The sequence below is a fragment of the Dermochelys coriacea genome, chromosome 3 (genome assembly GCF_009764565.3).
Source record: "Dermochelys coriacea isolate rDerCor1 chromosome 3, rDerCor1.pri.v4, whole genome shotgun sequence".
In the NCBI taxonomy this organism is placed as follows: Eukaryota; Metazoa; Chordata; order Testudines; family Dermochelyidae; genus Dermochelys; species Dermochelys coriacea.
Genome location: NC_050070.1, coordinates 119,325,077 through 119,342,516, shown reverse-complemented (window position 1 = coordinate 119,342,516; position 17,440 = coordinate 119,325,077). Strand labels below are relative to the sequence as shown.

The 17,440-nt window shown below is 40.5% G+C and overlaps 1 protein-coding gene across 1 annotated transcript in view; it reads left to right on the top strand.

Annotated features, from left to right (window-relative positions):
- The first annotated feature begins 2,122 nt into the window (after positions 1–2,122).
- The window catches only part of NOX3 (NADPH oxidase 3), a 62,502-nt gene continuing 47,184 nt past the window's right edge, over positions 2,123–17,440 (top strand). Inside the window, exons 1-4 of the mRNA XM_038396216.2 lie at positions 2,123–2,167; positions 2,793–2,888; positions 3,091–3,201; positions 4,003–4,087. Of these exons, the coding sequence (XP_038252144.1) occupies positions 2,123–2,167; positions 2,793–2,888; positions 3,091–3,201; positions 4,003–4,087 (337 nt within the window). The remainder of the gene's footprint in view (positions 2,168–2,792; positions 2,889–3,090; positions 3,202–4,002; positions 4,088–17,440) is intronic.

Genomic DNA, 17,440 nt, shown 5'->3' with positions numbered 1-17,440 from the left:
CTTTGCAAAGATTGGATTGGAAGATGACCAAGAGGCTTACCTGGTCATTTTTGGGAGGATAACTGCTGTAGCCCATTGAAAGAAGGAGACCTTGGCTATTACACAGAGGCTGAGGCACTGGAGGCCATTATGGTCATGACTGCAGACTAAAATAGAGGGATAGACAGAAGAACCTTCACAGAAAAAATGTGCTGAGGAGTCAAAGGGGTAGCCAAAAAATCCCACTCTCCAGAACCCAGAAAGAAGCCACAAGCCCCTCCTATGATCTGTTGGGGGCGGGGTTTGTGGGGAAGGGAGAAGGGATATATATATACAAAACTTTATTGGTTCTGGAGTGTGATGAAGTAGAGGCATGTGGTCTTGTGGAGGAGCTCTCTACATCCCAGATAAGTACCTTAACCACGATACTATAGCATATTCTCTTTAAGTCTCTCCTCTTGAAGCTGTTCCACAGTGTATAAATAATACATTGTGCCAGAGAGAGTATGAAAATGACTGTACTGCAGGACTGACAAGGAATATGGGAAGACCCAGCATACAATCCCTTGGTTCCAAATAGATATTTAATTCCAGGAGAGGATTCACAGCTACGAATTCTGAGCAGATGGAAGCACCTCCCTTGAACCTGGAGTTATGTGTCTAATTGCCTTTGAGGGGCAGGTCTTCGGATGAACCCCTCTCCTTAGAATTTTCTTCTGTTGTCTAGTTTAGGTGACTCAGCATGTTGGATTTGGTGGATCCATGACTCTTCCCATTGTATTGCATAGGGAGCCTGCATACCTAGGTCAGGGGTGTGTGTTCCAGTAGGTGGCAGGGCACCTAAATACTAGGCATTGCAAGGCTGAGTCTAAAGGTTAAACCAAATTAAGACCACTTTCATTCTGAATGAGAGTGTCTACACAGACGTTTAATGCAGTTTAACTAATCCACTTTAAATTCACACCTTTAGTTAATTCAGATTAAATTTCCTTTGTGTCCCTATGTAGACAAGCCCTAAGTCTCCTTTATGGAACTAGCCCAGAGTCCCTGTGTGATGTTGGGCAAGTCATTTAAAGCAAACTTTACATAAGTGGCCACTAATTATATGATTCTAATTTTCTGGGTGCCTGACTTGAGAAACTGGGGTCTGATTTGCAGAAGTGCTGAGCACTTAGAGTTACAACTGAAATCATTGGGAGCTGTAATTTGAACATATAAATGCTATATAATACTGAGTACACTGCAGTTCAAGCCTTAGGTATCTCAGATTGGGCGCTGAAAATTAGTGGATGCTTTTGACTTTAATCTCTTTGTGCCTCAGCTCCTCCTCATCTCACAGGGGTGTTGTGAAAATAAATTTGTTAATGTTTATGAAGCAGTCAGATCCTATATTGATGAGCATCATAGAAAAGCCAATAAGGAAATTAATTTTGTATTCAGAGCAGAGTCTGAATAGGGCATGGGACCATATATTGCACACTGAGGATAAAACAAAATATTGAATAGCATCTCACTAAATGAACACTGTCCATCCTGTGCTGTGAATAAAGCAGGGGTCTTGTGTGAAAAAATAGTATCGGATCATGTTATTAAGGTCTGTATCATAATACATACTCACAAAGGGTCTGTATTAAGGTTGTATAGGCAACTTTCATTCTGGCATTTCCTAACTTTTGAGTGCTTGACTTTGCAATCATCAACTTCTTTTAAGATAATTTTGTGTGTTTAAGATATATACATAATGAATACTCCATCCTGTTTGGTATTTTAAGAACTTGCATCATGAAGAATTATGTTCATTTCTGCTGAACCTGTGGTGAAAGCCAACCCAGAATGGTAAATGAGGATAATTTAATGAAACCAGCTCTCATTTTCTGTAAAATAACTTTTGAAAGCGGAATCACTGGACACAGATCAGCTTTGTGTTTACACAAGTCATAAGGCATGTCAGTTTGGTGATCTGCTCATAGCAGGAAGTCCTTACTTAGAAAATTCCTAGCGAGAGCTGCAGCTCGGGAAGGTGCTTATTAAGATCTAAAGACAAAAAGTAGTTAGCAGAAAAGCTTGAGGAATGTACAGAGAACTCAGGTTATGTTATGAGGCAAGAGTGAATTGCTGTTAACATAAAAGAGTGGCAATCAAGATGAGATGCTGGGTTTTCAATGAAAGTCTGTCAGTCCTGTTATTAGTAAGTATCTCTTTAATATTAAAAAAACTAATTGGCTATATATAAGTATTTAAGCTTGTTTAAGAGGTTTTTTATGATTTGCTTACAGTAAATGAACAAGTGAAATGTAAAACCTGTATAAAATATTCAACTTTTATAAATAGCCTTTAAAATAATGTCTTACTGTATATTTTTTAAGCATTTTACTTCTCAGATTAAGGAAACAGTGTTTTATAATTGTATTGGAAATTGTGCTCTGAATTATTTTCTGATTTTTTGGGTGAGGGAGTTCCCTCAACCTTCCCAACTCTTTTCACTTTGAAAGTCTTTAGTTTTCATTGTTATTGCCTTTTGCAAACACATACACTTACTTCCATGCTAAATTAAATGTACTATCTGACATTTACTATGTAATGATATGTCCTCTACTGGGGGACTATATCCTGCATTTGCCAAAAGATAGCCTCAGTCTGATAGGTATTTTCCATTTTTAACTTCTGTGATCTTCTAGAACTGTGTTTCATACTGGTATTGAAATACTTCCCAGGTCCTTTTGAAAGAATACCACAAATGATTTAATATTCAGTAAAATATCCAAGGTGGCATTAATCAGTCGTCTTCCCCCACCCCCCACTTTTTATTGTAGCTGGTGTGGCTGGGATTGAATTTATATCTGTTTATTGACACATACCACTGGTATGAAGAAGATGATGCTTACCTTTATACACGGGTTATGCTGGGTGTAAGTATGAGTTAGACTGCTAAGCACCTTCTCAAAGGAGAATGTTGCAACATGCGTATTTTATTATCGGTCTCTACTATACTACTTTTGCTGATACTGAGTAATTTTTCCAAATGAGAGACTTGCTTTTTAATATGTTTCCTTTCTTCTTTAACCTCCCCCCCAAATTTGTAATATAATTTTTATACCATTATGTGTACAGTCAACACTGGCTTGGGCGAGAGCTTCTGCGACATGCCTTAATTTTAACTGCATGTTAATCCTGCTACCAGTCAGTAGAAACCTTATCTCATTCATAAGGGGAACAAGCATTGTAAGTACAGTTTTTGAAATCCATGTATTATTTTCTCTTATTTCTATAGCTCATCAATGTTGTCCAAATCAAAAATTGCAAAGGAATGTAATTGTTAGAAAAATCTGTGCATTTAGTTCTGAGTTATTATTGTTTACACTGTTATTATATGCCCATAATTAAAAGGAGACTAATCATTTGTAGCTTTAGAGGCAACACTATTTAGGGCTAGATTCTGCATAATACTGGTGATGTGAAGTGTTGTGCATATAAGCACAAAGTAAAATGTGACAGTGTAGACAAGGAGTATAGGGAAATTCAACTTGCATTAATGGAGAACATTGCTGTGTATCCATCATGTTACTCCTGTCTAATGGCAAGATGAAGGCGAAAGTGATGAACACATAGGTGGAGCCTTATGTTTCTAATGAAAGCTGAGATTCTCACATACGCACATGATTCCAGGAGGCAAGGCTTTAGAAAAAACCCAAACATTTATAGACTTGCAATAAAATCACAGGAGTTGGCAATACTGTAAAAATGTGCCCTCTCTTTGTGCACTACATAAGAACTTATACGATCAAGACCTTATTCAGTAATTGGTTTCCACTGAATTTCTGCCATTAAACCCCCAAGTGTACTGAATCCCTGTGAGAAATACGTGAATAAATTATGTCAATATGTAGCATGCAATTGGTTGATTTTTTAAAAAATTAAAAATAGCAGTTGAACTCATGATCCCCCTTTCCCTATGTGTGAGTTAGAAATAATAAATTGAGTGAACTATGTAACTTGTAAAATGAGTTTTGCTTTTTTGCCAAGTGTTGTAGAGGAGCACTGAGGAGACAACTTGACAAAAACCTCACATTTCATAAGATAGTTGCCTATGGAATAGCTGTAAATGCAAGTAAGTTTTCTATTTTTCCTGGTTTGTCTTTCAATTGTCGCTTAATAATGATATAGTGATTCTACCTAATATTATAACCTCTGTATGCCACCCACCTGCCTCAACAGGTGGAGGGAACTTGATGGGGTCAGACACCGACTGCGGGACACCGGGTAGGTCCTCCTGCTGGCAGTTTCTGGCACCCATTGGCCAGCTGAGGAGAAGGGAGTGTTGTTTGCTCAGCATTCCCCAGTTCCCAGGATTTAACCTGGCGCAGGGGTCATATGAAGCATCCTTCAGAACTGGTTTCCAGTGCAATTAAGAGAATAAAATGAATTGGTCCCAGAAGTAAAAGACCTGGGATTTTGGTGATGGCCTTGGGCTCATGGAATCCTCTTAAGGGCAGGAAGGGTGCTAGAACTCAGAGAGAGCAGAGGCCTGCAGGGGGAAGGCCGAGGACAGCCTATCCTGAGTTATGGGTTATATGGTAAGGAGCTCTGTAGCTCCTGCACTAGAGCCAGTTAAATGCCTAGTAAAGGGGAGTATGAGTGATTAGAGAGTAGCGGTCCTCTGCTGTGTTAAAGTCTAATAAGTTGCAGCTTAATTCCATGCATGTGTTTGTCCTCATTTTGCTGCTGTGTCCGCATAAAAAACACTGATACACTCACTGTACTAATATGACTATTTAGTGAATGAAACTTTAAATATGACAGGAGTCTTTCCTGCTGGTCAATAGTCTGCAGAAAATTCTAGTTTTTGCTGTGGTAGAGTTAATAACACTTCAGCTGCAATCATGTCTAAAGGTTACCCTTCTATTAGCTCCATCAAGCTTTAGAAACTTACTGCCTAGTGTAAAGACCTGATTTCAGTAATATTTAGCAAATCCTTGAGAGAAAGTATAACCCACACGCCTCCTGGGTGTGATGTTCTGTCCCCTCTAGTGGCACTGAAACCACTGACAGAGAGAGAGAGAGAGAGCTTAATGAGTCCGCTCTATAGTCTTACCTAACAGGTGTAAGATATTTAGCTCATGCAGTAGTGGCTCATGCACTAAGCTCCCCAGGGCCCCACGTTCAATCCTGACAACTGGGGTCTGTCAGTGGTACAAAAGGATATTTGGGGAGAGGTGGCATAGTATTTTCATTACATTGTGTGAGTACTCTGCTCAGATTTCTGGAAACACCTACCTCAGACTGGACATGCTCAGAAACTTAACAAAGTCTATTTTTCTGTAGCAGGGTGGTTACCCTGCTCCTAAAATAGAAGGGGTTAAAAGCAGCCCTGGAGAGGGCTGTGGCTGGGGATAGCTGATTGGGGAAGCAGCCGCAGCAACCACGCCCCAATCAGAGCCCAGCTGGCCTGTATAAAAAGGCTGTGAGTCAGAGGACTAAGGAGTCTCTCTCTAGGCTGGGAGAGAACAGGGCCTGCCTGACAGGGTACTGAGGGTGGTGCAGTGCTGGGGAAAGAGTAGGCTGAATGGGGGTGCTCTAGGCTGGCAACTCCCCAAGCTATAGGATCTAGTCCAAGGCTTGTAGAAGTACTGGGAGGCAGAGGAAGGCAACAGGTCCAAACCCCCTTGCCTATGATGAGTGGCCTTTACACTGCAGTCTGTCCTCGGGAGCAGTGGCTTGGTGATGACTGGCAGTAGCCTGGACTGAGGCAAGGTGGGGATAGTGAGTTGGGGGTTCCCCAGGAAGGGGAAACCCAGAGGTAGAGTGTGGGGGTACTGCCAGGGGGCAGAATCCCAGAGAAAGGGGTACAGGGGTCTGTGAGGGATACGGGGGCCAGAGCTGGGGTGGATCGCTGGCCTGCAGAGGGTGCTCCATGCTGGAAAAGAGCCAATGACCAATAGGAGGTGCTGCAGGGGTGAGTCTTCTCCTTTACACGCTCCCTTACTAACATCATGTCATCTAGTTTGTATGGTCATCACACCATACTCTATAGCTATCCTTTCACTAACCATAATGCTATTAGCTTAATGAGGATTCTGGGGGGAAAGCCTGATCCCACGGTGGTGGTGGTGGTGGTGATGGTGTAGCTTTCTGAGCACAATTTCTACCAGTATAGGTACATTCTCTATATCTTGGATTCAAATAAGGTAGTTCATGCACTCTATTATAATAATTCTTTAGATATAAACTCAATTGATATTTATACTTAAGATAATGAATAGAATCTTCAGGGTGTGGGAGATGACAGCCAGAGAAGACCATTGGTTTTAGGTTAGACTGATGGACTGACCCAAGTTAAGATGTTCTGTGTATATGTTAACTATGCATCTTATAAAGACTGTTAAATTACTAGCAATGAATTATCATTAAAACTAGTGGATTACCTGAATATAAAACAGCACACCCATTGAAGTCGATGACAAAATTCCTATTCATTTCAATGGGGTCAGGGTTTCACATGGGTGTTTCCTTGTTTTTGTTTTTTTAAATATATTTATTTTTTAAATCTTTGGGGGGGGTTAAAGCAGGACAAATGAAGGGGTTAATTAGGGTTGCTACAGACATAGCAAATTTTACTGTCGGAATTCTGCTCTCACAATGTCATAATTGAACTTGACTCTAATATTCTGCTCTCCCTATATGAGGGATCTGCTTTTCCATGCATGTATCTGACATTAACCTTTCCATGGCGAGAGAGCAGAATATGGAATCAGGATCCTCCATTAAGATCCAAACGCTGAATTTTACCATTTGGATGTAATATTAAAGTAGTTAGGAAGGGGGAGGAGGTGGAATATGTATCTCCTAGTATATTAGGATGACTTGCTTATCTGTCATGTCCATTCACTTATCAGAGTTCATTTTCAGCATAGAACACATTGCTAGAGAATGCAACACTTTTTTTTTTTTCTTTTAATTAACATATCAGCCCAGGACTGTAAATCAGACAACTTCTAGTTGGTGTATAATTTCTGTCAGACTCCAAAATGGGAATAAAATTGCACAAAGTCAAATAAGCCATTTTTATTTATATTAGTGTAAAAATGTTTGCTAGTGTGTTAAACTGGACATTTTTGGAAATGCAAGCTTCTCAGAAAAGTGATTACTTCATAACTTCAGTAATTCCAGAGATTTACACAGCAGCTGATGTCAAGTGCCAGAAAGCCAGTATTTAATCCTGACTGTCTATAGGGAGAAATTGATGATGACATTGAAAAAAAGAAAACATCAAAACAAAAGGACATTTGACTAGTGAAACATTACAATTTATGAACTCGTGTTTCCTTTTAAAAACAAGTAAGAAAAACATTTTGTTTGTGGAAATACCGAGTTGATTTTTGTGCCTTTGGGATCTGAGTTACCCAGGAAAGAATTTTCTGTAGTATCTGGCTGGTGAATCTTGCCCATATGCTCAGGGTTTAGCTGATTGCCATATTTGGGGTCGGGAAGGAATTTTCCTCCAGGGCAGATTGGAGAGGCCCTGGAGGTTTTTCGCCTTCCTCTGTAGCATGGGGCATGGTAGACTTGAGGGAGGCTTCTCTGCCTCTTGAAGTCTTTGAACCATGATTTAAGGACTTCAATAGCTCAGACATCGGTGAGGTTTTTCATAGGAGTGGGTGGGTGAGATTCTGTGGCCTGCGCTGTGCAGGAGGTCGGACTAGATGATCAGAATGGTCCCTTCTGACCTTAGTATCTATGAATCTATGATATCCTTTGTGTTAAGAAGGACCAGAAACTCAGTTGTTTAAAATACAAAATTAAATGCTACAGAAAACTCCTGATACTAAACATTTAGTCTACATCTGTACAGTATGTGGAAAATCACATTTATTTGCTTGCACTATAAGCTGCTACCCATAAGTATATTCAGTTCCTTGTTATAATATTTAGCAATGTTAAGATGATGTACAGAGAAAACTGTGAAAAATTTCAGGCACAATTGTCAATTTTTTGTATGCTAAAAAGCATTATAGGTAGTACCTGCATAAACAATCCAGTGTCACACAAAACTGTTAGAAATTTTCTAGTTGTTCTTGTGATGTTGGACTCCATATGTTTTATGGAAATATATTTATAAGTGTGAATAGATGTAATTGCAATATGCTTCATACAAAAGGTCTCTTGTAAGATTTACAAATCGTATCTGTGTTCATCCTATGTTTATGAATGTATCATTCTTCTATCTGAAGCTAGAAATATGAAGTATTACTCTGAAGTCCTATTGTAATTATGCAGAGTGTGGGTCATTAATGGTGGCTTGGAATCTTGATGGCTCCCATTAACTAGGACAATTGGTTGTGAATGGCTCTGTTTACTCAGGTTTCAGATTTCAGAGTAGCAGCCGTGTTAGTCTGTATTCGCAAAAAGAAAAGGAGTACTTGTGGCACCTTAGAGACTAACAAATTTATTTGAGCATAAGCTTTCGTGAGCTATGGCTCACTTTATCGGATGCATTCAGTGGAAAAGTGATTGAAGTGTTCTGACTGATTTTTGAAAGTTATAATTCTTGATGTCTGATTTGTTTCCATTTATTCTTTTACGTAGAGACTGTCCAGTTTGACCAATGTACATGGCAGAGGGGCATTGCTGGCACATGATGGCAAATATCACATTGGTAGATGTGCAGGTGAACAAGCCTCTGATAGCATGGCTGATGTGATGTCCCCTGAATAGATATATGGACACAGTTGGCACCAGGCTTTGTTGCAAGGATAGGTTCCTAGGTTAGTGGTTCTCTTGTGTGGTTGCTGGTGAGTATTTGCTTCAGGTTGGGGGGCTGTCTCCCAAGATCTGTGAGTGATGGGTCATCCTTCAGGATAGGTTGTAGATCCTTGATGATGCATTGGGGGCTGAAGGTGATGGCTAGTGGCGTTCTGTTGTTTTCTTTGTTGGGCCTGTCCTGTAGTAGGTGACTTCTGGGTACTCTTCTGGCTCTGTCAATCTGTTTCTTCACTTCAGCAGGTGGGCATTGTAGTTGTAAGAATGCTTGATAGAGACCTTGTAGGTGTTTGTCTCTGTCTGAGGGGTTGGAGCAAATGTGGTGGTATCATAGAGTTTGGCTGTAGACAATGGTTCATGTGGTGTGGCCTGGATGAAAGCTGGAGGCATGTAGGTAGGAATAGCGGTCAGAAGGTTTCTGGTATAGGGTGGTGGTTATGTGACCATCACTTATTTGCACAGTAGTGTCTAGGAAGTAGATCTCTTGTGTGGACTGGTCCAGGCTGAGGTTGATGGTGGGATGGAAATTGTTGAAGATAAGCCATCACTAGCAGCAGGGGGGGAAAGGAGGAAAACCTTTCATGGTGACAAGCAAGAAAAAGGACACTAAGCTATCTAAACTACTATATGCCACAAGGGGCCCCAACAATGGTTCCCGTAACCCACCCAGCAATATTGTTAATCTATCCAACTATACTCTTAGGACAGATTCTTCCGCTGGGCTATCTCGGGGCCTCTCCTTTTGCCCCTCCACCCCCACGAACATGATACAGTTCTGTGGTGACCTAGAATCCTATTTTCGACGTCTCAGACTCAAGGAATATTTCCAACACATCTCTGACGAACATATTAACCCACAGAGACCTTCCTGCCAACACTACAAAAAGAAGGATTCTGAGTGGACTCCTCCTGAAGGTCGAAACAGCAGCCTGGATTTCTACATAGACTGCTTCCGCCAACGTGCATGAGCTGAAATTGTGGAAAAGCAGCATCGCTTACCCCATAACCTCAGCCATGCAGAACACAGTGCCACCACAGCCTCAGAAACAACTCTGACATCATAATCAAAAAGGCTGACAAAGGAGGTGCTGTCGTCATCATGAATAGGTCGGAGTATGAACAAGAGGCTACTAGGCAGCTCTCCAACACCACTTTCTACAAGCCATTACCCTCTGATCCCACTGAGAGTTACCAAAAGAAACTACAGCATTTGCTCAAGAAACTCCCTGAAAAAGCACAAGAACAAATCCGCACAGACACACCCCTGGAGCCCCGACCTGGGGTATTCTATCTGCTACCCAGATCCATAAACCTGGAAATCCTGGACGCCCCATCATCTCAGGCATTGGCACCCTGACAGCAGGATTGTCTGGCTATGTAGACTCCCTCCTCAGGCCCTTCGTTACCAGCACTCCCAGCTATCTTCAAGACACCACCGATTTCCTGAGGAAACTACAGTCCATTGGTGATCTTCCTAAAAACACCATCCTAGCCACTATGGATGTAGAAGCCCTCTACACCAACATTCCACACAAAGATGGACTACAAGCCGTCAGGAACAGTATCCCCGATACTGTCACGGCTAACCTGGTGGCAGAACTTTGTGACTTTGTCCTGACCCATAACTATTTCACATTTGGGGACAATGTATACCTTCAAATCAGCGGCACTGCGATGGGTACCCGCATGGCCCCACAGTATGCTAACATTTTTATGGCTGACTTAGAACAACGCTTCCTCAGCTCTCGTCCCCTAATGCCCCTACTCTACTTGCGCTACATTGATGACATCTTCATCATCTGGACCCATGGAAAAGAAGCCCTGGAGGAATTCCACCATGATTTCAACAATTTCCATCCCACCATCAACCTCAGCCTGGACCAGTCCACACAAGAGATCCACTTCCTGGACACTACGGTGCTAATAAGCGATGGTCACATAAACACAACCCTATATCAGAAACCTACTGACCGCTATTCCTACCTACATGCCTCTAGCTTTCATCCAGATCATACCACTCGATCCATTGTCTACAGCCAAGCGCTACGATATAACTGCATTTGCTCCAACCCCTCAGACAGAGACAAACACCTACAAGATCTCTATCATGCATTCCTACAACTACAATACCCACCTGCTGAAGTGAAGAAACAGATTGACAGAGCCAGAAGAGTACCCAGAAGTCACCTACTACAGGACAGGCCCAACAAAGAAAACAACAGAACGCCACTAGCCATCACCTTCAGCCCCCAACTAAAACCTCTCCAACGCATCATCAAGGATCTACAATCTATCCTGAAGGACGAGCCATCGCTCTCTCAGATCTTGGGAGACAGACCAGTCCTTGCTTACAGACAGCCCCCCAATCTGAAGCAAATACTCACCAGCAACCACACACCACACAACAGAACCACTAACCCAGGAATCTATCCTTGCAACAAAGCCCGTTGCCAACTCTGTCCACATATCTATTCAGGGGACACCATCATAGGGCCTAATCACATCAGCCACACTGTCAGAGGCTCGTTCACCTGCGCATCTACCAATGTGATAATGCCATCATGTGCCAGCAATGCCCCTCTGCCATGTACATTGGCCAAACTGGACAGTCTCTACGTAAAAGAATGAATGGACACAAATCAGACGTCAAGAATTATAACATTCAAAAACCAGTTGGAGAACACTTCAATCTCTCTGGTCACTCGATCACAGATCTTAGAGTGGCTATACTTCAACAAAAAAGCTTCAAAAACAGACTCCAACGAGAGACTGCTGAATTGGAATTAATTTGCAAACTGGATACAATTAACTTTAGGCTTGAATAGAGACTGGGAATGGATGAGTCATTACACAAAGTAAAGCTACTTCCCCATGGTATTTCTCCCTCCCACCCCAACCCCCCACTGTTCCTCTGATATTCTTGTTAACTGCTGGAATTAGCCTACCTGCTTGTCACCATGAAAGGTTTTCCTCCTTCCCCCCCCTGCTGTTGGTGATGGCTTATCTTAAGTGATCACTCTCCTTAGTGTGTATGATAAACCCATTGTTTCATGTTCTCTGTGTGTGTGTGTATAAATCTCTCCTCTGTTTTTTCCACCAAATGCATCCGATGAAGTGAGCTGTAGCTCACGAAAGCTTATGCTCTAATAAATTTGTTAGTCTCTAAGGTGCCACAAGTACTCCTTTTCTTTTTGCGAATACAGACGAACACGGCTGCTACTCTGAAACGATGGATTGTAGTTTCCTCAGGAAGTCGGTGTCTCAAAGATAACTGTGAGTGCTGGTAACGTAGGGCCTGAGGAGGGAATCCACGTAGCCAGACAATCCTGCTGTCAGGGTGCCAATGCTTGAGATGTTGGGGCGTCCAGGATTTCCAGGTTTATGGATCTTGGGTAGCAGATAGAATACCCCAGGTCAGGGTTCCAGGGTGTGTCTGTGCAGACTTGTTCTTGAGCTTTTTCAGGGAGTTTCTTTAAACCCCTCAGACAGACAAATACCTACAAGGTTTCTCCATGTTTATTCTCCCCCCCCCCCTTCCCACCCCACCACTGTTCCTCAGACATTCTTGTCAATTGCTGGAAATGGCCCACCTTGATTATCACTACAGAAGGGTTTTTTTCCCCCCCCCCTGCTTTCCTGCTGGTAATAGCTCACTTTAAGTGATCACTCTCATTACAGTGTGTATGGTAACACCCATTGTTTCATGTTCTGTGTATATAAATCTCCCCACTGTATTTTCCACTGAATGCATCCAATGAAGTGAGCTGTAGCTCACAAAAGCTTATGCTCAAATAAATTTGTTAGTCTCTAAGGTGCCACAAGTACTCCTTTTTCTTTTTCTGTTTACTCATCAACCTTCCTGGGTACATGCAGGCCAGCCCTGAAAGAATGGAGAAAGAGGTCTTACTGTGACATGTAATCATGTCACCTGGTACTGGAATCCATCTTAAACCTGGTCCTTTTCCATTTAGGAGGTGGGATAGGGATCCAGAGAGACAAAAGATTCCCGCCTTGTGTCAAACCTACAAAAGGGGGTGGAACAGAACAAAGGGGGCTACAGTCATGAGAAAAAAGAAAAGGAGTACCCGTGGCACCTTAGACTAGGTGCCACGGGTACTCCTTTTCTTTTTGCGAATACAGACTAACACGGCTGCTACTCTGAAACCAGTCATGAGAAAACCCCTAGTTGCCATCTGAGCTGGAACTAACAAGGACTGTACCAGGGGAAAGGATTGGGCCCAGACTAGGAGGGAGTCTAGTCTGTGAAAGAATCTTATTGGAACATCTCTGAGGCTGCAATTTACCTGAATTCAGTTTCTTAATGTATTCGGCGTAGACTTGCGTGTTTTTTTTTTGTTTTATTTTGCTTGATAATTTACTTTGTTCTGTCTGTTATTACTTGAAACCACTCAAATCCTACTTTTTATACATGATATCACTTTTGTTTGTTAATTAACCCAGAGTAAGTGATTAATACCTGGCTTGGGGGGGGGGGGAATAGCTATGCATATCTCTGTCAGTGTTATACAAGGTGAACAATTTATGAGTTTACTCTGTATCCGCTTTATATAGAGTAAAATGGATTTATTTGGGGTTTGGATCCCATTGGGAGCAGAGTGTCTGGGTACTGGAGGCAGGAATACTTGCTGAGCTGTTTTCAGTTAAGTCTGCAGTTTTGGGGGTGTGGTTCATTCTCTGGGTCTGTGTTGCAGCTGGTTAGCATGTCTGTCTCAACAAAGCAGGGTTCTGGAGTCCCAACCATCTGAGAAAATGGGCTCAGAGGTAGTTTCAGCGTATCCGGTGACCGTCCCAAGGGTTCTCTGTGACTGAACCCGTCACAGTTCTAACAAGTAAATTTTCTCTTATGGTTTCAAATATGGCAGTAGGAAGCTAAACTAATTTGTAGATGAAATCACTGAGTTTGATATCTGCACAATATAAAGTTGTAAATCACTTTTTGTTTAATAATATCAAGTATTTATCTCTACTTTTTAGTTATTTTAGCACTTTTACTTAGCAGCATGCTAAAGATAATTACAGCAATATTAATATTTTCTCTTACTTCTCATATGGTAAAATAGCTTGGTAGAGGTTTTTGTGGCCTTGGGAAAAGTTTGTAGCTATGTTTCCATACCAATCTTTAATTTTTCATCAGGCCTCATACAAATTCAACTGTAGGCTTCAATTGGCCAGGTGTAATTAGAGCTTGGTGGAAGTAGGTAAGTTGAAAGAGAGAGGAAACAATGTTATCTATAATCAAAGGGCATCACTGAAAATTCAGTAAAGGGAATTCTGCTTAGTGTGGCTTCCTGCCTTTCTGCATGCCTTTCTATCAGAGCTGCCTAGGAGTTACTCACCCTCTAATAAATCTTCCCTGTAGAGTAAAATCACAGGTTCATGCTCTCTCAACTTGATCCACACAGATCATTCAAGATGTTCTAATTCAAATGGAATATTTCAATCCCAAAAAATATCTTGAACCTAAAGATCTTTATAAAAGAGGAGCAAATAATGTTTCAGATGTGAAAGTACATTTATATATTTACAAATCTACAGTTCCCCCACTTAGTTTTTTTTAAATTTGGAACTCGTGTCTTTAGTAGTGCTGGCTTTAAAGATAACCTACAAAAGAAAGAGAAAAATATTTTTATTTCATTTTGACGTAAAGGTAGTCTGGAAGAGTTGGCTTTTTCTGCTTGTCTTTAATATTAAAAACCTACCCCAAAATTTCTAAAGGTCTATTTAGATGCACTGCTACATAACTACTGGGATTATAATATCTCGAGACAAACTTGTGCAACTGAGAAGAGGGGATTTTAATTGATTTGCTCAGAAAATGAGGAGGCAAAAAATGACAAGTCATGAGTTTTGTAATGTATGGTAAAAAGGCAGAATATTTTGGGCTTTTGCCAAAAACTAATATTTCCAACACATTTTTGGGGTTTTGGTTATTTGGTTTTCCAACAAAATGTCAAAAATTTTCAGGGAAAGCAGACCCTTGCCATAAAAATGTTTTAGTTGAAAACCCAATTTTCCATTGGGGGGGGGGACTGATGGGGAAACTTTCTACAAGCCCTAATTTTCAACCAGTTGTTAATAATTTAGTTTTTTGTTTGTATGTGTGTCCCCTATTTATCTTCAAATGCATGACTTGTGAAAAAATCTTCCTTAAAAATTCAAAAATAACACTTTCTCCTCTCCTCAATCGTGGCTAAAATAGCTCCATCTCCAGTCCTAATTTAGTCCTTCAGCAAAAATCAGGGAAGATAAGATTCTATATTCCAAGTATTTCTAAGGACAATATCATGCAAAGCTCTTACCATCCCTCACCTTTATTATCCAGCAAAACTTTAAATTGGGAATGAAGTTAATAAAACAAATAGTCCCAAATTAAGAATGTATGGAATTTAATATTAAAATATCAGATCATTTGCTGGACTCGGTATGCTTATACATTGTTGTATTACATAGATTCATAATTTAATATGTTAAACAGTATGCTTTTGATTGTTCCTTTTGAACTTCAAGAAAAATCTGTGACAACAGAAAGCAGAGTAGATGCTGCTGCTACAAAACTTAGGTTTCAGAGTAGCGGCTGTGTTAGTCTGTATTCGCAAAAAGAAAAGGAGTACTCGTGGCACCTTAGACTAACAAATGTATTTGAGCATAAGCTTTCGTGAGCTACAGCTCACTTCATCGGATGAGCTGTAGCTCACGAAAGCTTATGCTCAAATAAATTTGTTTAGTCTCTAAGGTGCCACAAGTACTCCTTTTCTTTCTACAAAACTTAGGGTCAGTTTGCTGAAACATTCACCACTCACTTAGCAAGGTTAAAAAGGACAAGATTTTGACCCTTTGATTTTTATAATAGTGGGAATACCAAGATGGTTAATTAGTAGCAACTAACTTCAAAATGATGATTATCCTAGGTAGGCATGCAGAAAAAGAGAGATAAGCACATGCCCTCAGATAAGCATGTGCAATTTCTATTTAGCTCAATGAGAGTTGTGCATGCTTCACTGACAGCAGAAATGGCTGAATAAGACTAAATTGACCAGACTTACAAGAATGTAATTAAATTACATTTCTTTGTTCTTTTTTTAAAATTATCCTTAAGATGTACCGTGGACACTGCTCTCTAATGACAGTCCCTCTTCCTTTTCTGTCTCCCCAATAAAAGCATGTAATTTGAACTCAGTGGTGGACTAAATGAAAAATGCAAAAGGCTAGCATACAAATTACTACACATGCATACCATTTCTAAGGTTCCAGATTTTACTAATAAAAAGGGCTAAATCCTGCAGCCCTTACTCAGGGAAAAACGCCCATTGATGTCATAGGAAATTTTGCTTGAGTAAGGAATGCAGAATTTCATGCATAGTATACATTTACTTGTGAGCAGTGGGGAAAATACTGGTAAAAACAAACTATAGATGAAGCATTCTAAGCTCTGTACCCATAGTGAATAAATTGAGCACAATGAAAAATGCCCATAAATTTCAGGAATTTGTACAGTGGCTTTTGAAAGTACTTAGCAAATTCCACACACTGTAGATCTAAGGAAACTCCACAAAATACACTATAGAGATATAAAATGTTTTAGCTAATGACAAGGTATCTGGTGCCAGACTCTTTAGTTTGCTACAACTATTGTACATTAAAGGAACTACAATGAAAAATTGAATTAGATGTTTGCATTACTCTTGCCCGCCTGCTATAATTCACTTTTAGATTGAATTATTTTTTCTTTTAGTGGCCCACAAGAAACTATCAGAAGCACAAGTCTAATAAAACTCAGGCCAGTACCTAACATCATAGGAGAACCAAGGAAACCAACATTCTGAATGCATTTGTTTGAATTTTAATATTTTTTTCTGTATAGGATTATATTTCGTATGTTAACATTTTGCACAAAATAACTTTCAGGACAGCACAGTCTGGCTTGCGCTAGAAGACTTGTGTTGTATCTGTCAGGTACAAGTTGGAGTGATTGTCACCCATCAGAAGGAAGAAAATTACAGGTCTAAGATTTTTTTTTTTTTAAGTAAGGCCCCGCAAAATATGAGTCTGGTAGGATGTTTGCACTAGGAATAGAACTCTGATTATGGTAGAAGAAAAGAAATGTGCTGCTGCTACCAAATAACATTTTTACAATGATTAGAGCAAAATGTCTTAGATAAACTACAGTGGAAATTTGATCTTCTTTTTCACAAAGAGGTACAACAGTGGGAGCTGCAATGTATGCTTTCCCCACTCTGCCCTAACTCGACCTGACACTGAAGGACTCACTCATTGGCAGGAAGAGGTTATGACAATTCGATCCTGAGGCTCCCCTTTGAGATTGCCCATTATGTTAGTTATAGTTTTGTGATGTGGTGGTTTCTTTGTCCAATAGGAGTTAAGACCTCTGACAACATGTTATCATGGCCACCCATTAGGTGGCACCAATTATGTGTCACTATTGACATTAATAAAATGTGTGTAAGTGCCGTTGAAGTGAAAGGCTCCATAAACTTTTTAGCAAGAGAAGGTGCCTAATTTTGAGTGAAACCAATCAGTTTTATGGTGTATCATTCCTATTTTGAGGAGCACACCTTTTCCATGGCACCAAAAGCTAAAGGGCAGTAGATTTGGGAACACAAGAAATGGCATCATTGGGACCATAAACATGAGAAGATTATGTTGAAGCTGCTATTCCATTTTA